At 45.8% G+C, this 23,917-nt stretch overlaps 1 protein-coding gene across 1 annotated transcript in view; it reads right to left on the bottom strand.

Moving 5' to 3' along the window:
* The window catches only part of FA2H (fatty acid 2-hydroxylase), a 47,108-nt gene extending 28,142 nt beyond the window's left edge, over positions 1-18,966 (bottom strand). The window contains exon 1 of the mRNA XM_066243772.1: positions 18,617-18,966. Within this exon, the coding sequence (XP_066099869.1) occupies positions 18,617-18,886 (270 nt within the window). The 5' untranslated portion in view covers positions 18,887-18,966. The remainder of the gene's footprint in view (positions 1-18,616) is intronic.
* Between the last annotated feature and the right edge of the window lie 4,951 nt (positions 18,967-23,917).

Below are 23,917 nucleotides of genomic sequence, written 5' to 3' on the forward strand. Positions count from 1 at the left end.
ATGCATCTACAATGCCAAAGATTGCCAGCAAACTGCCAGAGGCTGGGGGAGAGCCTAAAACAGAGCCTTCCCCATGGCCCTCAGAACAACCAGCCCTGCAGACACCTTGATCTCAGACTTCCAGCCTCCAGACTGTGGCACGCACATTTCTGTCGCCCAGGTTACACTTGTGGTCCTTCGTTACGTCAGCCCTGACACATGGACACAGGGCCTGAACCAGCCTCCCCTGGGATCAGGACAGAGCCATATAGGAGAGAGAATGACCAAGGGAGGCATCTAGGGAGGTGTGAAGACCAGATCCGGCCGCTCATCTGAGGCTGAGGGGTGTCAGAGACCAGGATCTGGTAATCAACACAGCCATCCTAACAGGTCTGCAGGGGCAGCCCACCCCGCTCCTGAATGGAGGTGGGGGAGGGTCATTCAAGTACCCCCCTGCCTGGCCTACTGCTGATCGTGTTTCCAGGAGCCAGTGTGGCCTTGTTCCCTTTCTTCAGGGCCTGAGAAGTCACTCCCCAGCTTTCCCCATGGGAAGTGCTGTGTGTGGGAGGCAGGCTCAACTGGGGTCAGGCAATCGGCAGTCCTCTCTAGCTTCTTGGCCTACTTTGCATGCCCCCACCCACGTGGCTCCTTGGTCAGTGTCATTACCATGCCACCTCCCTGGTGAGTGTCATTACTACCATGGCATCTCACTGATATTAACACAATTTTCCCCGAGAGACTGGCAGGAAGTATTCCACCAATGGGGGAAACTGAGGCACAGGGGGGCCAAGCCACTAATTCAAGGACTCTCAAATGATCTCTGGAAGAGCCAGACAGGAACCCCCTTCCAGTGCTGAACCCGCTAAGACTCTTGCTCCACCTCCTCCTCCCTCTGAAGGACCCACCGGGGTGCTTCTAAGTCCTCAGTGTGGACTCTGCCTTAGACCCCCATTCTCCTCCAGTGTCCTGGACCCTGTGTCCCCAGGCAAGGTCTGCTTGGAGGTTTGCATGAGGGGGAGAGAAAAGAGAAGAACAACAGAAAGCCTGCCCTCTGCAAGGCAAACAAACAAGCCGACCACAGAGGCGGTGAAAGGAGGCAGTGTGCTGGGGGGCAGGGCTGCGGGAGGCGGGGGAGCGGCATAAAGGCATGTTGTTCAGGAAAGCCAGGGCTGGGCACCGAGGGATGGACAGATGGCCTTTTATCCCGAAGCCTGGGTTTGGCCTGAAAACCCCTTTTCTGAAATGAGATGGTGCCCCAGGCCCTGTGTCTAGTTGCCCCCAGCTCATGGAGACCCAGAGGAGGCTGGGAGCTCCGGGGCTCTCAGCATGCCTGCACAGGCCCTGGACAAGTGAGAAGGGGCAGGCCCGGAGGACTGGGCCGGAGTCATAGCTGCACCTAAGGTTTTCCTTGGAGAGAAGCCTCTGTGTTAAGCCCACCTCTGAGGCCCCCAGGGAGCAGTCTCCTCAGAGCTAGCTGTGTTCAGTAGCCAGAAAGTTAGGGCAATAATGAGGACAGCAGGAGCTACCTGCTTACGCTTCTAATAAACTGCCCTCCGCCTGATGAAGTTCAAATCAGAAGTGGCCTACCCTATCCTTGAAACATTTTAAATAAACCCTGTGTGCAGGAACAAAACAAAAGACAAAAAATCAAACCTGGCAAGCGACGAGCCACAGAACCCCAAAAGCACACCCACTCCTTGCCTGCCCACAGTCGCTGCAAGGCAACCAGCTCTGTCAACCACCATCCCAGTAGTCATGGTAAGAAGAAGAAAGGAAAACAGAAAACGAGTAGGAAACTCGTGCCCAAGATGCAACCTACTTCTCCAGCTCAGGAGCTGAGGGACAAGGACAGGGCAAGACAGTCTGTCCCAGTCTCCTGGGTCCCTGACATCTGTTCGTGGTAGAACAGACATTGCTTCTACTCATGAAATTAACCCCCGTGGAAGACAACACTAGCAACCTTGTTACCAGAAGCCAGCAGAGGTGGGCAATCCAGGACATCAGAAAAGGGGGCAGTGCCCTGGCTGGGTGGCTTAATCAGTTCGAGTGTCATCCCAATACACAAAGGTTGCAGGTTCGATCCCAGTCAGGGAAAATACAAGAATCAGTTAATAAACGCATAAATCAGTGGGACAGCAAATTAATGTTCCTCTCTCTCTTTTTCTCTCTGTCCCTACCCCTCTCTTTCTAAAATCAATACATAAAATATAAATAAGTAAAAAGAAAAGGGAAGGGGGCCAGTGGATTGAAAATACTAAATTATCACTCAAAATTCACCAGAGTGCACCCACATGTTTTCAGGCTGTTACCCTGATCTCTCCTAGATGCTGCCGTGGACCTGGGCATCCAGGCAGACCCTCTCCTCACACAGGGGACCTCACACATGGGCACCACTGCCAGGAAGGCACCAAGAGTCAAGGGGACATGGACACATGTTTCCTTTCAATGAAAAAACATGGCTCTAGGATTTGGAGCAGCCTGGGGGGCCAATCCCAGCTGGGAGCCCGGGAACGAGGGTGTGTCCTGGGCATGGTCTGGTGGACAAGGGGATCTCTCTGAGGCTCACCTCCTCCATCAGTCCTGCCTTACAGAGTCCCACCTGGCGAGACAGTGGTAGGAGGGGCGGGACCAGAGCCTCAACCCTGCTAAGCAGCACCTGCAGCCTGCAGGGAGCCAGCTCCTCAAGATCGATCCTTTTGTAGATTTGGTGGGACATTTCCAGATAGAAGTCTCTCAGGAGTTAGACCTCAAGGTGCCACAGGCAGGCTTAAGCCACCTAAAAGCATTATCTTCTTACTGGCTTAACTTCCATAATAAAACAAGTTTCAGATCTAGTACGTAAGACTCCAATTTGTAAGAATTATCCTCAAAATACTGTAGTTTGCTGTGGTTTTTTGTTGTTGTTGTTGTTGTTTTAAGAAAAAACAAGGGCATTCAATGAGTTACAAATAACCTTATATATCACTATTCCAGAAACAATATTCCAAAGTTTTCCTTTTGGTACTCTAATAATTTTAAAAAGAAAAATAATTGTTCTCATCATTGTTTACAAAATGGCAAATGACTATATAGTCAAAAACAACAGAAGCTCCTTGAATTGTTCTGTAAACAAAACAATAACAACAGAAACAACCTGTCATACACCTACTAGTTTTTTGTACTGATTCAGAAATACAGGTTCAATTCCCTCTCCCCCTGCCAGGACATAGAATCTTCTCCCTTTTAACAGGTGATACTGTTTCTCTGTTCACAGAGGTTAACTGGCTGGTCTCAGTAGCACAGTTACTTTAAGAAGACTGCTGGACTCTAAGCCTGTGTCTTCTTTTCCACTCTCATTTAACCTGACAACTTCTAAACGATTGCACATTTTTAAAGCTGGCCAAGTCTACACAGTGAGCCCCAGAACTGTTGTCCTCTCATGAGCTCTTGCCTATACCCCATGTTTTATCCTCATTAAACACCATGTTTATACTTGTCGCTATGATGGTGCTTCAGCTCCAGGGGCTGACGTCCTTGAACAACCTCAGGGCAAGTGTCCTTTTGGGTGGTCAGTGCCTCACTGACATGGTCACAGGTCAGGCACATCACTGAATACACAATCTGGTGTGGTCAAGCAGAGAGGAAAAGAAGGAGCCATTGTGAATGGCGTGAATGACACAGGGACACCAGCTTCCTGGACCAGAGCCACCCAATTAGGACGCATTATCCCAGAGAGAAATGCTTTGTGATTCTGGGCCACAGCTCTAGACTATCACTGTCCAACAGAACTTTCTACAATGACGGACATTTTTTATCTGGGCTGTTCAACATATAGCCACTAGCCATGTGTGTCTACTGAGCTCTTGGAATGTGGCTAGTGTGACTGATGAACCGATCTTTTATTTCATTTATTTTAATTATATTAAATAGTTGCAGGTGGCTAGTGACTACCCTATTGGAAAGCATAGCTCTGGACTCATATATTCAAATACTATTTGAAATCTCTACTTGGGTGTTCCCTTGGTATTTCAAACCCAATGTGGCCCCAGTGAACATTGCCCCATTCCAAACCTGGACTCCAGTATCCATCATTTCCGTAAATCAAACAACACTTCCTCACGTCAAAACCCCAGCATCATATTCAACATCTCTTTTCCTTATTCCCAACATCTAATCCATGAGCAAGTTCCAGTGCTTCTACCTCCAAGACATTTCCAATTTCAGTCCACTTCTTTCCATCCCTACGGCCAACAATCCAGGCAATCTATAGCTGGACAACAGAAAAGCCTCTGAGCTTTCTTCCTGCTTCCACTCTTGGCTCCCTTCAATGCACCCTCTACATGGCAGCCAGAACGAACTAAAAGATACAGATTAACTTCCATTTAAAATCCTCTAGCCCATTCTCAGAATAAAATCTAACACCCCTCCCTACAATGACCCATGAACCCTTCCGAGGCAGGGCTCCTGCTTACCTCCACACGGTATCCCTCACCATGCTCACCCTGACCCACAATGCCCCAATAATACCAGAGCCTCCTTTACAGTTCCTGATGTCATATCCCAGGGCCTTTGCACTTGCTGTTCCCTCTGCCTGGAATTTTTTTAACCCAGTTCTTCTTATGACCGCTCCTTTTTTCCCTTAGATGGAGCTTTCTCTGACATCCCTCATCAGAAGCTGCAGCTGCCACTCTGTCACAGCCCAAAATATGTTATCTATTCTGTTATATATAATATATAAATATGAACTATATATATATATAATATTCTGTTACAGGAGGCTCTTCCTGCCACCTGTAGTTGTCCCATCTGTCTTACCCCCTCTACTGGCAGCTATGCCCCCAGGAGGACAGTGACCAATTGTCTTTTTATCCCCGGCACCAAGAGCAGTCTGGGCACGAGAAGATACCCACTGTGTTTGTGAATGGAGGAATGAATGGAGGAATGGTAGAACGTGGGGAGAAGGTGGCAGCCCCGAATGCCCCTGGCACTACCTGGTGCCTTTGACAGCCTCATCTTTGGAGACTGTTCATCCCTGCCTAGGTCCAGTGCCCCAGAGCTGCACTTGTCCAGATGAAGATGGAATGAGGGTGGTAGGTAAGTGCGACCCCACCCGCCCAGACTGGTGGAAGGGGCAACTCTGAGGGACTGGAATGTTACCACTGTCCAGATCCACCACTTGTCCAAGAGGGTCTGAGCACATTGCAGCCAGGTTCTGAAAACATCCATCCTTACCACCTAACAGGAATCAGCCTTTTCTTAGCAGACGCTGGGGCTGGAGGGGCTTGTAATCATCTCATTTTAGTTTACGCTGCATGTTCTGTTTTATAGGTCTCACAGGATCTCACTGTGGCCACACAAAACCCTGCAGGGAAGAAGGAAACTAGGACTCACACAGCCAAGAGATACAGAGCTAGACCCCGAGAGCACTATACTGGGCTGCGGATCCCAGGCTCCTCCTCTCGCAGGGGTGGTGGTGCGGGAACAGGGGTGCTCCTCCTCTTTCTAAGGAGGGGGGACAGAGTGAGCTACGTGTTCAATGCCTATTGTGCACCTGCTCTTTGCCAAGCCCACACTGGGAGTTTGCGGATGCAGATCTTTAGTAATTCCGAGAGACCTGCCCACTGAGCCACTTTCAGCAACTCCAGCTGTTCCATCTCCAGGTTCCCTCTGCTCTTAGCCTTCTAGAACAGTGGGCTGTAAACTTGATGGTGCCACTGAGTCACACACAGTGCTTATTAACAATACAGTTTTCTGGGGTCCTGCTTCCAGAGATTCTGATTTTAGAGCTTTGGGGAGGTTCCCCAAAATCTATTTATACACATGTAATTATGATATAGAATCTTTATTCTAAATTCTTTACATGCAGTTGTTTTTTTTTCATGCAGATGAAACATCAAACTATCAAACTTTTCACAAGCCTTCAATATTGGAATCTCTGTAGCTACTAGAGTCATTTTTGTAAAATATAACACAGTTCTCTAGGGCATCTTTGTGAAGATGGGGGCAGAGACTGAAGTGCTATAGCTATAAACCAAGGCTCCTGGCCACGCAGAAGCAAGGAGAGGAGCAAGGAACAGATTTTTCCCTCAGAGCCTCCAGGAGGAGTCTACCTATTGACAGCTTGATTTCAGACTTCTAGACTCTAGAACTGGGAGAGAATAGATTTCTGCTGTTTTAAGCCACCTAGGTCCTGGTACTTTGTTACAGCAGCTCTAGGGAACTAATACACTATCATTAGAAATGTGATGTCTTGTACAGTGTACACAACCTTGTACAATGTACACAACCATTCACGTGCTGCTACTTTGCTTCATTTTATTTTTCTACTCATCCTTTAAGGACATATCTGTGACTGATGTACACGGTGTAACTGCTTGTCATTTTATTATGAAAAAGTGTAAACATACAGTCAACGTGAAAGACTCTTGTCTTGAACACCTATATACCTAACACCTAGATTCTAACATTCACATTCTAATTTTTTTAAAGAAAATTTTAAAGACTTGCATATACCAACATCTAACTCTTGCGAGTCATATGTTTAAGATTAGTAATATGTATTAAATTTGTTTTCTTCCATTTTAAAAAAAAGGATAGGCCTGACCTGTGGTGGTGCAGTGGATAAAGCGTCAACCTGGAAATGCTGAGGTCGCCAGTTCGAAACCCTGGGCTTGCCTGGTCAAGGCACATATGGGAGTTAATACTTCCTGCTCCTCCCCCCTTCTCTCTCTCTCGGTCTTTCTCTCCTCTCTCTCTCTGTCTCTCCCTCTCTCTCTCCTTTCTAAAATAAAAAACAAACAAACAAAAAAACCTCAGCCCTCTCCCCATCACTGCCAAGTGATTCCCCTGCCTCGGGGTAGTCGTGATGTCCATGGCGGAGTTGGCACAGAACATAAAAAAAAGGATATAATATTCAGATAGAAATTTAAGTCTTGAGTGTATAAAGTTTGATAAATTTTGACAATTACATGCTTCCTTGTAGCCAATGCCCAAAATCAAGATGTAGAACATGTTCATCCTCCTAGAAACTCTCAAGAATCTGTTTTAATGAGCTGCTCACTCAATTATGATGAAAGGAAGGCAAAGGGATAAGTATGCAGTTCCTTTGGGCCAGAGGGACAAGAAGTTTGAGGTTTACAGGGTTTTACAAAGAGGTGGCAGGTTCCCTGTTAGCAAACACGGCTGCTTCCGGCTCTCTTAGCCTCCAGCAGTTCACACACACAGAGAACTTGACCTGCAGGCCTCTCCTCCAACCACAGGCTGTGGACATAGGGCAGGAAAGGTACATAGGGCCCACCCGCATGCTCAGTTCCTGCAGCAAGGCTGCTGCAGGACGCTCCCTCCTCACCCCTCCCATCCTTGCATTCCCCACTGAAATCCCTACCATTCCATGACCGCCTGGACACCCACTTCAGACCCTCCCATGAGCTTACTGACTTGGGCCTGTCGCCTGCGTGGGCTTCCCTGAGCTGCTTCCTCCCTGCTCCGGCCACACGACCTCAGGGTCAGGCATGCCTGGCAGTCTCAGCCCCTGAAAGTCAGACTCACTGTGTTTCCCCAAGGCCAGCAACATGGCCCAGAAATGACATTCAGCTCCTGTCCTGACCTTTACTTTCTTTAATGGAGCAGATGAGAGCAGAACCCTAGCTGGAATGGAACAGAAGGAGAAAAAATACCCAATGGACAAACCCAATAAAAAATGAGCAATTTCATCAGGAAAGGATAGAATCCAAAAAATAGACCAAAATATATCTGTGAATAATTGATGTGCAAGAAAGTGTTTTTTATATCAGTGTGAAAAATAGATTATCCCATAAATCTACTAGAATAACCAGCTGGTCATTTGGAAAAATACAAACCTAAAAAAAAAATCTCTATTTTGTTCCTTATACCAAAAAATTATAGGCAAGTAAAACATTTAAGTGAAATCAAACAACAAAATGTTAAGCATAAAATTATTAGCAGGATATAAAATAGTTTGTTTTTATGTATAAAATCTTAAAATAGAGGGATGATAAGACTTGGTATCTTTTTCTACATGGAAAATTTAAAGATTTAAATGGAGAAAAAACATTAAGGAAGTAAAAAGACAAATGAAAATGAGAGGATAAGTAGTAATATAATGATGGAAAAAGGATATAAAAATATCCTTTATATACAAAGAGTGATTATAAATCAATAAGAAAATGATCCCCATAGTTTAATTTCATCCCTAATGGGTGTGCAATGGAAATAATGGGCACCAGGAGACCCCACCCCAGTAGCACCCAGAGTCAGTTTTCTCATCTGTGAAATGGGAGAATTGACATCTTCCCTACCTACTTTAAGGGTTTAAAATGAAAGCCTATAGGATACCACTTTAAAAATGTAAACTGGTACACCAACTTAAATGTGCTACCACTAGTTGTACAGGGGTCATTATTATTCAAGTTTTCTCGGATCTGACTCCCTGAAGATTCAAGTTACAAAGGACAGCAAAAATCACTTTAATGTGCAACTCTTCATTCCTACTCAAACACTGACCCCCAAGTCCCCTCAGTCTACTTAGGCAAAGTGATGGTTAGGGCCGCTATCAATGCAACAAAATGCAAACTGACTGTAAAGTAAAATTGAAAAATCAATGAAAAAATACAGGAAATTCTATGACATCAATGGAAGTGATAGAAAACTGTTTTACTCACAACTCCATTGCCAAATAAGAATCTGGCAAAGCTAACTCAAAAATATAGGCAATCAACAGAAAACAAGACCCTTCAGCCTGACCAGGTGGTGGCGTAGTGGATAGAGCGTCGGACTGGGATGCCAAGGACCCAAGTTCAAGACCCCGAGGTCGCCAGCTTGAGCGCGGGCTCATCTGGTTTGAGCAAAAGCTCACCAGCTTGGACCCAAGGTCGCTGGCTAGAGCAAGGGGTAACTCGGTCTACTGAAGGCCCACGGTCAAGGCACATATGAGAAAGCAATCAATGAACAACTAAGGTGTTGCAATGTGCAACGAAAAACTAATGATTGATGCTTCTCATCTCTCCGTTCCTGTCTGTCTGTCCCAGTCTATCCCTCTCTCTGTCTCTTTTTAAAACAAACAAAAAAAAAACAACCCTTCAAAAGACAATGACCTGCTTACAAAGGACCTAGAGAGATCCTTAGCCCTTAAACACTCTTGTTAAAAAGATGATGATGAGCTTGACCAGGTGATGGCGCAGTGGATAGAGTGTAGGACTGGGAAGTGGAGGACCCAGGTTCGAGACCCTGAGGTCGCCAGCTTGAGCACTGGCTCAGGCTCATCTGGCTTGAGCAAAAAATGAAAAAGCTCACCAGTCTGGACCCAAGATCGCTGGCTTGAGCAAGGGGTTACTTGGTCTGCTGAAGGCCCACAGTCAAGGCACATATGAGAAAGCAATCAATGAACAACTAAGGTGTCGCAACGAAAAACTGATGATTGATGCTTCTCATCTCTCTCTGTTCCTATCTGTCCCTCTCTCTGACTCTCTCTGTCCCTGTTAAAAAAAAAAAAAAAAAAAGATGATGAAAGGAGACTCGACTTGGGGTGGTGAACATACAATACAATAGACAGATGATGTATTATAGAATTGCACTCCCAAAACCTATATAATTTTATTAACCTGTCACCCCAATCAATTCAATGAAAAAGTTTTTAAAAATGACCCTCTTTATGATTATGCTATGAACAGGCAATGAGAAGTCAAGAATGTCACACTGTGTTTTAATACAGTTTTATCAGAGAAACCACACACTTGCACAAAAACAACTCTACTTGATTCATTATTTGCTCAATTTATGCATTGGCATGCAATTGCAGTCTGAATTTTGCTGTCAAAATTAAAATAAACTTTAAAAATACATTTTTGTTTCATTTTAAAAGATAATCGATTTCCTTCTCCCAATTCCCTGCCCCATTTTCTATAACATTTTGGTCTTCATTTAAAGCAGATTCACTTTAAGGGACCTTTTATCCTAAGAGTCAAAGACTTTCCTACTTAGATTCAAGGAATGACTGAACTTTTTTATGGCACCTGTCTTCAAATCCCGCACAAGACATTACATGTGGCACTCCAAAGGGTTGTGCCTGAGACAAGAAAAAGCAAACACTAACTCAGGTTGGTCTTCCCTTTCCCTGGTTTACAGGGGTGGATATGGGATCATGGAAGCTATGTTTAATCAGCCTGATGTAGGTGTTCCTTATTGCTCCATGGTGACCAGTCTCAATGCATGGGCCTTGAATTGACTTAAAAATTTGAGGTCTTTCTTTGATCTCTGTGGATAAATGATGTCCACTCCATAGCCTTTCATTATTACATAAGAATAGGGACTATTTATTAGCAACTAAGTGGGTTATGATGGACTATAAACACCTGGAATTTAAAAAACTAAAACTAGCCATTCCTAGAGATCCCTAAATACGCTGATTCCATTTTCCAGTGGGATATCTGAACATCTAAGCAATGTTTAAAGGGTTCTGCTGGGCACAGAAGAATGTAGAGAACTAGAATTCTCCTCCTTTTGAATTATATTTTTTTTTAAAGGAGAAGTTACGACGAATTCACTTAGGTGATTATCAGCCAAGTTTGTGGAGACTGTGTGATCCACTCTAAGTTCAGTCACATGGATTTGCATCAACATAATTTCTGACTGTTGGTTTTCCTATGACAGGACTTTAGACATTCTGTATGTATTATAGTTCAAATATATTAAAACAAATACCTCCCTCCTGGCCTGTGGTGGTGCCGTGGATAAAGCATTGACCTGGAATGTTGAGGTTGCCAGTTTGAAACCCTGGGCTTGTCCAGTCAATGCACATACAACAAGCAATCAATGAACAACGGAAGTGAAGCAACTATGAGTTGATACTTCTCACTGTCCCCTTCTCTCTCTTCTCTCTGTAAAATCAATAAATAAAATACTACTCCCCCCCAATTTGCTTATCTGGTACTGCTATTTAAATATCTTGTGATATACTGGCCCTGGCCAGTTGGCTCGGTGGTAGAGTGTCAGCCTAGCGTGCAGGAGTCCTGGGTTCAATTCCCAGCCAGGGCACACAGGAGAGGCTCCCATCTGCTTCTCCACCCCTCCCCCTCTCCTTCCTCTCTGTCTCTCTCTTCCCCTCCCGCAGCCAAGGCTCCATTGGAGCAAAGTTGGCCCGGGCGCTGAGGATGGCTCTGTGGCCTCCTCCTCAGGCACTAGAATGGCTCTGGTTGCGGTGGAGCAATGCCCCAGATGGGCAGAGCGTTGCCCCCTGGTGGGCGTGCCGGGTGGATCCCGGTCAGGCGCATGTGGGAGTCTGTTTGACTGCCTCCTCGTTTCCAACTTCAGAAAAGAAAAAAATATCTTGCGATATACTATAGTGACATAAAAAACAAAGTATTTGGATAACTATATTTTGGGCAATGCTTTATAACAAAAAATCCTGAGTATGAGGTTTTTTGTTTGTTTTTTTGTATTTTTCTGAAGTGTTGTTAGCGTCAAGTTTGTTGTTCTCTGATTTTATCTTCCTAACCAAGCTCTTTTTTCCACTGGAGAGCAAGAGCAGATGGGGAGAACGGACATGAAAAGTCTCCTGCTTATTTTATATGAATGACAATTAGAGAAGATTGGTCTGTTCTGAGGCACTTTAGAGAAATTCTCATGAAAAGACATAGGAGACAGGAAACAGAGCTGGAAATCCAGGCAACCTGGGTCCTGCCTGTGCCTGTCACCCAGACACATACAGCCACATGGAGGGACCGGTTACAGCTCCGAGAGCAGTGAAGGCTCTTGACTGGCATTTTCTATGATGAACTTTACTTCTACCCTTGCAAGGGGCTCATGGGCAAGAGTGAACAGTAGCATTCCGGTATGGAAGATGTTTTGCCAGCTCTTTCTGGCTGCAAATAATGGAGGGCAAAGGCAGAAGTGAGTGAATCAACTGACAGCTTCCACTACTTTCCATCAACTCCCCACCCTTTCAGTTAACAAAGAAGAAACTAGAGACTTTTTTACATTTTAATTCTTGAAGTATATGTGTGTGTCAATATTACCATTTTCCTTTCCAGTTATGCTCACATCTCAGTTTTCCAAGCAGCTTATTCATTAATTTATTCAAACATTTATCAGTTCCTGTTGGCATGTGCCAGTGTGTTAGTGTGTTCTAGAGAAACCAGATGAATCAGGCAATTCTAGTCTTTAGAGAGTTTACATTTTAGTAGGGAAGGTAAGACACATAGTGAAAGCCAGTAACCGGGGAAGAACATTATGAACACTGAAACGTAGGTAGAGGCAGAGTGCTATGAGAGTGTGGGAGGAGGACATACCTATCTGCCTCTAGATGGGGAGGTAAGGAGAGGATCTGTGGAAGAAATAGCATTTGAACTGAACTTGGATTTGGCCAAGGGGAGCCATTGAAGACTTAGGAATACTGCTGTTATCATAACCAAGCTCTTGTTAGAAAAGTTCACAAGTGGCCCTGGCTGGTTGGCTCAGTGGTAGAGTGTCAGCCTGACATGTGGAAGTCCTGGGTTCAATTCCTGGTCGGGGCACACAAGAGAAGTGCCCATCTGCTTCTCCACTCTTCCTCTCTATCTCTCTCTTCCCCTTCTGCAGCCAAGGCTCCACTGGAGCAAAGCTGGCCTGGGCGCTGAGGCCGGCTCCATGGCCTCTGCCTCCATGGCTTCCGACTCAGGCACTAGAGTGGCTCCGGCCGCAATAGTAATGCCCCAGATGGGCAGAGCATCGCCCCCTGGTGGGCATGCCAGGTGGATCCTGGTTGGACGCATGCAGGAGTCTGTCTGACTGCCTCCCCGCTTCTATCTTAGGGGGAAAAAAAAGAAAGAAAAGTTCACAGGCAATGGGGTGTAGGAAACATTGGCAGGGAGAGACCTGCCCAGGACACTGCTATAATAATGAGCACAATGGGGCACTGGGCAAAGTAGAGTAGGAGTGCAAAGATGTCTCGGAGGGAAGACTAAGAAGACTCACAAGGATCAGCATGTGGTCTGACTAATCCACAGGCTCTGCTTTTTCTCCTATTATCCCCTATTTCTCTCTTGTATAGCCTATGAATTATCTAGACAGAGCTGGCAGTGGAGACAGTTGCTGTTAAGAGTAACAAAAACAAAGAATCTCCCAGACATAGTATCAAGTGAAAGAAGCTGAACATCAGAGTACACACTGTATTATTCCATTTAAGCTTTGTGCACTTTTCTGGGAAATGAGGTGCAAGATAAACTTAGTGGTAGAGACAGAAGTAATGACCAGGGGTATAGGAAGTGAGGTAGATGGAATAAAGCACACCCTCTAAAGTCTGTATCTCAATCCCTGGGACCTGGGAATATTGTCACCTTATATAGCAAAAGAGACTTCGCAGGTATGATTAAATTAAGGATCTTGAGGTGGGGAGATTATCCTGGGTTATCTGGATGGGCTCAGTGTACCCAAAGGGTCTTTACAAGTGGAAGATGGAGGAAGGACAGTCAGAGTCAGAGAAAGACAAGTGACATGAGAACAGAGGTCTGAGCAATGCATTTGCTGGCTGGGGCCATGAGCCAAGGAAAATGGGCAATCTCTCAAAGCTGAAAAAAGGCAAGAACACTGATTCTCCCCTAAGTCCTCCAGAAGGAAGGCTGTCCTGCCAACTCATTTTTGACCTTTGACCTCCAAAGCTGTAAGGGAATACATCTGGGTTCTTTAAGTCACTGAGAATGTGGTAATCTGCTAGAGCAACAATAGAAAACTAGTGCAGGCAGAAAACCAAAAAGGTGTGGTACCCAAGAGTCAAGTGAAGGAAGTGTATCAAGGAGGGGCAGTGATCACCATGTCAAGAGTTGCTGCCTGGCCAGGTGAAATAAGGTGAGAACTGACCACAAGGTTTAATCCTGATGACCCTGATAATGGCAGTTTCAGCACCATAGTAGGTTTCGGAGAGAACAGTATGCTTATTACTTGTGTGTCTAAATGAATGAACATAGCATGTGGACCATGAATGTTGTGTCATAAAAAAAATAAATATGGAAAGGGAAGATGATGGATGCTGCTTAGGTATCAATTTGGGTTCTTTCCTGGACATGTTACCAAAGATGATGATGACAGGTGTTTTTCTGGGATTCCTGTTTGTTTCTTTTTAATTCTCCCAGTCCTAATTTCTGATCTTCCTCCCAATTTGGGTCTTGAAGCTTCTTTATTCCACTGAATTCTGGGATGACACCAGGGAGCACTTCTGCAGCCTGTGTTTACCCTGGCATCACATGGAACCAGTGACCTGGGTCTCTGGATGCTCTACCAACTGGCCCCAGGTTCATCCTCCAGGTAAGACTCGCCTGGCACTGCATCAGGCCAGAACTTGGAAGTCTCTGGCAGGTACCAAAGGATGGTGATTGCTGATTGGCCAGGTAGGTTCAATTGGGAAGCCCTCTTAGGGGTGCAACAGACCTCAACCCCCTTCAATTAGCAGACTTCTCACATCCACAGTGCTCTGCAGACAGCGGCAGGTTGGTAAGTTCCCCAAGCATCATTTTTTAAATCTGAATTCTCAGCTCAGACAAGCTTTCTGAGGTGGGCTGTGCTCAAGATGTTCTGGAGCCTGGGGGTGGTAGTGGGGAATCCAAGTCTTCCTGCAACTTAGATCTCCTCCTTATCATCCATCCCTATTTAGTTACTCAAGCCCTGAAGCTCTGAACGGCCAGACTCCAAAGTGTGGCAGAAATACACGTGGCAGGATCTGTGGACTTCTCTGCCACTCAGAAATAGATGCACGCTGTGGGATTAGGATATGGCACCTAGAAAGGCTTAGACATTAGGATGACAGCGACAGCAGGGGCGAAGAATCGAGGCTTGCTTTCCTCCAGGGTCTTCGCAAGCAGCGGCCTTTATCTGGGGTGTGGTCAGAGGCTTGCCCACAGGAAGAACTCTTGAGGTCCGCATGTGAGATGGGGAAGTAGAGGCCGCCCTTTCACTGGTACTATCCTCTTAGTGGCAGGTTTCTGGTGAGGGAAGGAGTCCAGTTGGTCCGTGATGAAAGCTGTAGCTCTCTCACCAGAAAAATGTGCAACATGCCCTTTCACACACAACTTTATCTCTTCCATCAATTCCAGAAACTGACCCATGAACCCCAGAGTTAAGAAGCTCTGCTCCAGCCTGACCTGTGGTGGCGCAGTAGATAAAATGTCGACCTGAAATGCTGAGGTTGCTGGTTCAAAACCCCAGGCTTGCCCCAGTCAGGGCACATATGAGAAGCAACTACTGCAAGTTGATGTTTCTAGCTCCTCCCTTACTGCCTTTCTTTCTCCTTCTAAAATTAATAAATAAAATCTTTAAAATAAAATCTTAAAAGAAAAATTAAATTAAAAAATAAGCTCTGCTCCATATGTTTTCCAGATTGTGATATATACTCCATTGGTGGCGCCCAAGATGAATTTAGGGGGTATGCAGATGATTTTGGGGTACTTCAAGTGGTATGCCAATTCAGATGACCCAAATCTAGGAAACATAGTATATATAGTCTTGGAAGGACCCAAAGTTCTCTCCTATTCTATTTTTCTCTTTTTAAATGCTGGTTTCAGCTCCATAAATGAACTTCATGCCCCACTAACAATGTGAACTGCAGTTGGAAAAATATTGCTCTTACCTGAGCTTAGAGTAAGGAGCTTGACTGTACGGGCCCTTGAGAGTCAGGGCGAGACAAGGGCCTTACTTCCCTGCTCAGCCATTCCTCTCTCACTGCACAAGGCGAGCAGCTCCCCTTCCTCAAGTCCAAGGCAATGGCAACAACGGACCTTGTCTCATCTCCACAGTATGCAGGCTCGAACGAGTTTGACTTGTTTTGTGTGTGTGCCTTTGTGTGAGTGTGAATGTGTAAGTTGTGTACCCAAAGGGGTGTGGCAAAGTGGGGGACAGGGGAAACCAGTGGGGCCAGGCCTTCTCCCTAGAAATTTCATAGCAGAGCTCCATGAGGCTTCCCTCCAAAGACCCTCCCTAGGATGGATGCCATTCAGAAATGAGCCCCAAACGAACTTCAGTAGCTTGTGGTTTATAACACTCCAGTTGGCTATCAACCCCTCACATTACAGGAGCTGTGCTCTAACCTCCTGCTCCAGCAGGAGAGAAGGGAGGTGGAGAAGCAACTGTCTAGAAGGACACGAAAAAGAACAGAAATGTCTTATCTCCACTCAGGCCTTAAGAAAAGGGCTTCCCTCTGAAAGTATATCCTCTGATTGCCTCGATCCCTTAATTTAAAGACAACCCTATACTAGTTTCTAGAATAGACATTTGTAGACAGAAGCTGACAGGCCACTGGAGCATTGGGTGAGTAAAGTATTGGCCAAGTATGGGCCACAGGTTAGCTTTTTGGTTTTTTCTCACATCCTCAGGTTGATGCTCAGGTATAAAGATGCCTGCAACATGACCACAGTGGGACTCTTGGAGGAAGTGCAGGGGTTGGAAGCAAGTTTGGTTTTAGCATTCCCTGAGTACAATCTCTGAGGGTTGAAGAGCAAAGCAAAATCGAACTACAGTGCTGGCTGGTCAGCAGAGCTGGGAGGTGGAGCCATCTAGGGCAGCTGGCTAGGAATCATGCTCATGATGGTACAGGGAGGAGAAGCCACGCCCTAAAGTTCCTGTTTCTAGGACACAGTACAACGTAGGATAGCTCCCACGTGCCATCACAATCCTAGAAGTCTCTAGTATTCTGGTCCCAACCTCTCATTTCCTGCACTCAGCTTTAGTTATACCTATGGCTAAACCTGATCCTTCAGCATGAGCTGACACCAAAAGTCAACTTCCAAAATTAAACGGGGCTCCCGTTGAAGAATGCTGAGTTCCTGCACTATACCTATGAATTTTCCCAAATTCAAAAACTCTCTCTCCTCAGACACAGCCACCACAGTGGCAGCTGTTACCTCACCTCGGGCTATGCAAGTAGCCTCCAGCCTGGTCTCCTCACACTCACTTGAGCTCCCCCCATTCCTTCTCAGCACTGCGGCCAGGGTGCTCTTCCAAAGATGCAAATCTGGCCATGACACACCTATGCTTGAATCCCTTCCCTGGTTTCCCATTGTTCTTAGAATCAAGTTCCAAATCCTGACCACAGTCTTGGAGAACGTGGCCCCTCCTAATCTCTGGCCTCCTCCTACTTCTGTTTCCTTGCCCACCAGCCTGTGGTCACATAGGTTTTATTTCTGTCCCTTGATTATGCCACTGAAGGGCCTTACTCTTCAGTGTCTTCACATGTGCTATTCCTCCTGGCTGAAATGATTTTTCCCACCACACTTCACCTGACTAAGCCCTCTCTATTGATATAAATGTCACTTTCTCAGAAATCCACTCCTTGAACCCCTCTCCTCTAGATCCATTCGCTGAGAGCACCAGATAATTAAATAATTACTGTGCAATTAGTACAGTTTCCTTGTTCTCCTCATTAGCCTGTTAGTGCCACACAGACTGGTATAGGTTTTATCTGTTGGTGCCTCCTCAGTGCCTAACTCAATGCTGCTGACCATTAAGGGACTAAGTGAGTGTGTGAATAAATGATTGAAGAATTAGGCAACATAGGCCAGTGAGGAGCTACCTGGAACAGTGAGAGGTAAGTCCTTTCACCCAAAGATCTAACAGCACTGCTAAAGCCATCTGGAAAGAGAGCTAGAAGGAGAGAACAACTATTGGTTTATGTCCAAGTATGATGGCCTCACTGTCACCAGTCCTAGAGCCAGGTCTGGGGAAAGCCAAGGAGTCATTTTGACCTCTGGCCTGAGCCAGCCTGGAGTCCTGTGGATGGGAGCTAGCTTCCACGCCCAAGGATCCTCTGGATGGAGGCAGCATTGATTGTGGAATCATACACTTAACTTTTCCACTACCTGTTTGACCTTGGACAAATTACAGAGCCACCTGAAGCCTCAGTTTCCACATCCTAAAATGGGGGTGACAAAATCTATCCCAGGCTCAATTAGAGGCTTGATTGCCATAATGAACCTATACTGCATAGCGGCATTCAGCTCGAAGTGCTGATCCCTTCTCCCCAGCAAAACTGGCTTAGCCCTGTCATTTCACCTTTTTGGCCACCCGTGCCAGTAGGCAAAACAAGGAATAAAGGGAGGTTGAGGGGTTGGAGCACACAGTCCACCCAAGTCGCTGCCCTGACCTTTCCACCCACCCAGAGGAGCCCTAGAGCCAGACTCCATCCAGCAGCACCAGGAAATCCAGACTACTGAGAAGGGTAACTGAGCTGTGCCTTTTAGGAGCAGGGGGAGGGTGAGATGGGGAAGGGAGGACAGGTGAGTTTGGAAGCTATTATTCCAACAGAAATAAAGAGCAGTGGCAAAGAGGGAAAGGCCAATAACGGAAGAGGAAGGAAAGACGGGGCAGATGAGGGGCTGAGAAAAGGTGATCCAAGTTGTCAGATGGCAGAGGCTGCAGAAAGAACAACTAGGAAGGAGGGGTAACTTGAGTGGTGGGAGACATAGCAGATAACAGAGAGTCAGAGTTAAGGCTGGAGAAGGGCAAACTCCTGATCTCGGGGGCATTGACTTGCCTGCCGGAGAGAAGAGAAGTGGAGGTGAGGGCGAAGGCAGTCACCTTGAGTCTTCCTAGAGGGCAGGTGAACGGGGCTTGTGGGGAGTGGAGAGTTGGAGGAGGGTGACTAGGGGGGAGGGGTCTGTGACCCCGGGTCCCGCTGTACCTGAGGGTCTCCTTGCAGCTCTCCCACGTAGTACTGCTCCAGCCAACGGCGCGCGTTGGCCGAGTGCCGGTGGGGCGGCCCGTCCAGGTCGGCGCTAACATCCTGGCCAGCCCGTGAACGCAGCAGCTGCTCGCCCCCGGGGTGCTGCCGCAAGAAGCCGGTGAGGTCGTAGAGGCGGGCCCCGCAGCGGACCCAGCAAGCGCCGGCCGCCAGGCGCTGCTGGACCTCGGCGGGTGAGAAGGAGGCGGCGGGGGGCGGAGCAGGGGCCATGGCGGGAGACCAACGCTCGCAGCTCGAAGCCCGGGCGTCTGCTCGGCGGCCGCCCAGCGCGCCTCTAACATCCCCTGAGCCTCGCCGCCTTGACGGGCCGGCCGCCACCGCACCTGCTTATTTGCATACCGCGTTCCCATTGGCCATTCAGCGGGACACTGCGCGAGCCTGGAGGGGCCGCCGTCCCATTGGCCCGCAGGAAGCCTGACAGACCCGAGCGGGGCGGGCCCGGCACTGCCGGCCCGCCGACCAGGTGGCCCTGGGCAGGTAGAGGGCGCGCCTGCCAGGTGTGTCCCGTCACAGGAGGAAAGCCAATGGGGCGGGCGGATGCAGACGGAGCTAGTCTTTCTGTCTTCGGTGGCTGTCTGAAAGGACGGACGGACATCCTCAGTGGCCTGATCACCACTGGGATAACTCATCTGCTGTTGCTTTATGGGAGTAACTTGCAGTTTTCCATCCTCAGGCTCAGGCGTGGCAGGCGGACGGTGCAGGCGAGGGCTAAAGTAAAGCGAGTGCGGCACTGGCCTTCGGAGCAAAATTTAAGGAGAAGTCGCCAAACTCAGTAATTACAAAATGTAACATTTTAATGTGATATTTTAAGTCATATCATTACAAAACAATATGAATGTACTTAATGGCACTGAATTGTAAAGTTTAAAATGGTTAAAATTGTGAATTTTATATTGTGCATATTTTACTATAATAAAATGCATATTATAAAAAATTTCTTTAAAGTAAATCATATTGGCAACCAAAACCTGCAGCCTAGCCACCTGTTTCTTTAAAGTTTTACTGGAACTGGGACTAGTTAGGTAAGTAGGCAGGATGGTGAAAGGGAAGGGTGGGATCTTGTCTTTAATATATAAAGTTTTGGGATTTTGTTCATCATGCGGTTTTTTTTTTGCATTAATTTTGAATTTATTTTTTTTCTGTTTTAAAAATTAATTTTGAATTTTTAAAATATTGCAATAAAATATTATTAATCTCGATTACTGAGTTTTTTGGGAGTGTCCTTAGGTTTTGCACCCAAAGCGACTGCCTCACTTGTCTCACTCTGGTCTCACCCTGCAGGGAGGGTGGCACCGAGGAGAAAACAGAGAATCTTGTCTCTGTTACACAGGGGAAAGAGAGACCTAAAGGAGAAAAGCCCACTGGTCATGACAAATAGAAAGGAAAACAGTGTGCTTCCCAGTTTTATTCACAAGAGAGAAGAAATGCACATAATGTTACTTGCCCAGCAATTGGGGATCTCCTTTGAACTCAAGATTTGTAACCAGAGTCCTGGTACTAAGGCTGCCCCACGCAGCTGGCCTCAGTCTCTCTCAGGAAATGGTATTTTCTTTCTTTCTTTATTTTTTGTATTTTTCTGAAGCTGGAAACGGGTAGAGACAGTCAGACAGACTCTCGTATGCGCCCCACCGGGATCCACCCTGCACGCCCACCAGGGGCGATGCTCTGCCCCTCCGGGGCGTTGCTCTGCGACCAGAGCCACTCTAGCGCCTGGGGCAGAGGCCAAGGAGCCATCCCCAGCGCCCGGGCCATCTTTGCTCCAATGGAGCCTTGGCTGCGGGAGGGGAAGAGAGAGACAGAGAGGAAGGAGGGGGGGAGGTGGAGAAGCAAATGGGCGCTTCTCCTATGTGCCCTGGCGGGGAATCAAACCCTGGTCCCCCGCACGCCAAGCCAACGCTCTACCGCTGAGCCAACCGGCCAGGGCCAGGAAATGGTATTTTCATGGACACCCTTGTTTATGCTCCCCTGGGCTGAGCATCCATGCCAGGTGAGCACTGTGGGGGAAGCCTGCCAATAATAGACGCAGGAAGAGAATTGTCTCTTCCTTCTCTGCCTTCCAGGCCTCTCTCCGCTCACCCTCAGGAAGTAGGCAAGAGTTGGGCTTAGCCCATGAATCTGCTATGGAACTACTGCCCAACAGTCCTGGAGGCCTTAGGTCACTAATGTTGCTTCTCTCAAGTAGCAAATACATAGTCACCCTTACACCACTTCCAACACCTGCTCTGCTCTAAATACCTTGCATGTGCAAAAGCAATCAAACACACTCTTGTAGGTGTCCTCAGGTTCTTTCTGCTGATAATATCTGTAGGACACCCTAGTTTGGATTTCTCACCATTGCCTTAAACTCCTATTGTCTCAAGTCAAACAACCAATTTTAGCCATCTAGTCAGAATTGTATCACATTTCTTGCCATAGTTCATTTCACTTCTAGAAATTTGATCTTAAAGATTGGTTAGAACATCGTCCCAATATGCCAAGGTTGTGGGTTTGATCCCCGGTCAGGGCTCATACAAGAATCAACCAATGAACGCATAAATAAGTAGAAAAACAAAATTAATGTTTCTCTCTCTCCCCCTTCCTTTCCTCTCTAAAATCAATTAAAAAAATTTTAAAGGTACACTATATAAAGATGTATGCATAATAATATTAATTGTAACCTTGTTTATAGACTAAAAACAACCCAAATATTCCTCATTAGGGAGGACTAATTAACCAAATAATATATTCAGAGAGTTAAACTTTATGTAGCCGTTAGAAGGAATAAGATAGATTTATGTATACTGATAGGGAATAATCTCCAGGACACTGTAAGTGGAAACCAACAAGAATGGTGTGTATAGTGTGCTAACAATTATTTTCCTATTTTTAATTCTTTAATCTTTAAAAATATTTTTAATGCGAACAAAAGTGTGTATGTAAGTTATAAAGCAAAAATAGTCTAATTAACTCAATGAATTTGCCTCCCCAGGCAAGAGCTAGGACATTACCAAAAACATGCACCTACTTCTATACTCCAAAACTTCCACCACTCCCTTCCTCCCAAGAGATAATCACTGTCCTGACTTTTGGGCTTATCCCTCCCTGGCTTTTATTTTTAATATATTTATTACATCTCTGTTATGTCTATGCAATATGTTATTTTGATTAGCTTGTCTTTGAGTTTTATAAAAACGGTATGATACTGTACTGTGCTTTATGTGACATTGTATGTTTTATTTTACTCCATAGTGTTTTCAGATTCATCCATGTTGTTGAGGGTCACTGTAGTTCATTAATTTTCATTGTGGTGTCATTTCTATTATATGAATTTTACTCATTTTCTTTTACTTATAGGGTACGAGGGTTTTTTTGTTTTGTTTTGTTTTGTTTTTTGCCTGTTATAAGCACTCTTGTCCATAAGGGTAGGAGTTTCTATAGCCTATATACTTAGGAATGCAGTTGCTGGGTCATAGGGTATGCAAGTGTTCCTATTTACAAGAAAATGTAAATTAACTTCTAAGTGGTTGTACTATTTTACATTCCATGAAAGATACATGAAAATTCTTAGCCTTAAGTCTAAATAGGGTTTGTCTCTCCCTTTGCCAAAACCACATTCTTTTTATTATTATATCTTTATAATAAATCTTAATATCTGATAAGGCTAACAGAGCTTGTGATACAAAATAGGTGCTTAAAAAATATTTACTGAAATCAAAGTCCACTGTCCAATTCAGATGTCCCTCTCATGCCTAAACTAGCGCAGTGACTTAACAATCTCTCTTCCTTCAAGCTCCACTTCTTCCAATTCATTTTCAACACCACTGAAGATCTGAAATTCAATTTAGCACGTCATCACCCTGTTCAGAAACTGTCAAATGTTCTCGCTTGCAAAAACAATGAGATCCAAATTAAACCTGGGATGCAGGCCCTAACTACCTCTTCAACATCCCCTCCCCCCACTCGCCTTTAGATGGAAATATTCTTGTATCTCTCGGCCTGGCAGGTCTAACCCCTAGTTTCAAGGGCTACCTCTCCAAAGAATCTTCTCTGATTCCTTTACTGCCTGTAACACTCGCATTGCCCTAGGCATACAGTGCCCTATCCTGTCACCCTCACTCCCTAACTAGACTGGAAGTGCTTGAGGGTAGGGTGTTTCTCACATTAGTTTGAATCTCTAGCACTTAACACACAGTAGAAAATTGACAAATATTTACTAATAATTATACTAGTAAATATAAATACAAATTCCCCTTTAGCATACATACACACACAGAAAACACACATATATGCATATATTTTAAACACTCTTTTGAACAGTAAACATTTTGCATAGACGGGGGTCCTCGGGTTATGATACGGTTATGATACGGTTCCGTTCCTACGACAGCGATGTAACCCAAATTTTGGTTTAAGTCGAAACACGTGATAGCCTAACACAAATGGAACACTTGCACTTTTAACAGTCTAAAACGGCATAGGTAAACATACTGGGGGATACCAAATCCCTCACTCATACTTGCATTATTGCGTATTCTTCTGCCGTGCAACCAAACCAGTTTGACCACGTAGTCTGTAAGTATGATGCTAACAGCGTAAGCCAAACCACTCCTGTCTCAATTATTTTAGGTTTTTATGGGAGTGAGTGTCGTAAACTTGAAACATCCTATGTCGAGACTGTCATAACCGGAGGACCCCCTTAGGAAATCTGAAGGTAAAATGTATCTTTATTTTCCACATGTTATTGAATCTATACCTCAATTCATTGTGGGACAAATCCTATGTTTATTGTTTATTATTTATTTTTAAATTTTCATTTATTATTATTATTATTATTTTATTTTTTTTACAGAGGCAGAGATAGACAGGGACAGACAGACAGGAATGGAGACAGATGAGAAGCGTCAATCAATAGTTTTTCATTGCGCGTTGCGACTTCTTAGTTGTTCATTGATTGCTTTCTCATATGTGCCTTGACCGCAGGCCTTCAGCAGACCGAGTAACCCCTTGCTGGAGCCAGCGACCTTGGGTCCAAGCTGGTGAGCTTTTGCTCAAACCAGATGAGCCCGCGCTCAAGCTGGCGACCTCGGGGTCTCGAACCTGGGTCCTCTGCATCCCAGTCCGATGCTCTATCCACCGCGCCACCGCCTGGTCAGGCTTATTAAATTTTTTAATTTATTGTGTTAACATGGATTCAAGTGTCCAACTCAATATAACACCCTCACCCCCAAAACATGCCCCCCATTACACTGCCTCTGCCCCCCT

This window comes from Saccopteryx bilineata, chromosome 9 (assembly GCF_036850765.1).
Source record: "Saccopteryx bilineata isolate mSacBil1 chromosome 9, mSacBil1_pri_phased_curated, whole genome shotgun sequence".
NCBI lineage: Eukaryota > Metazoa > Chordata > Mammalia > Chiroptera > Emballonuridae > Saccopteryx > Saccopteryx bilineata.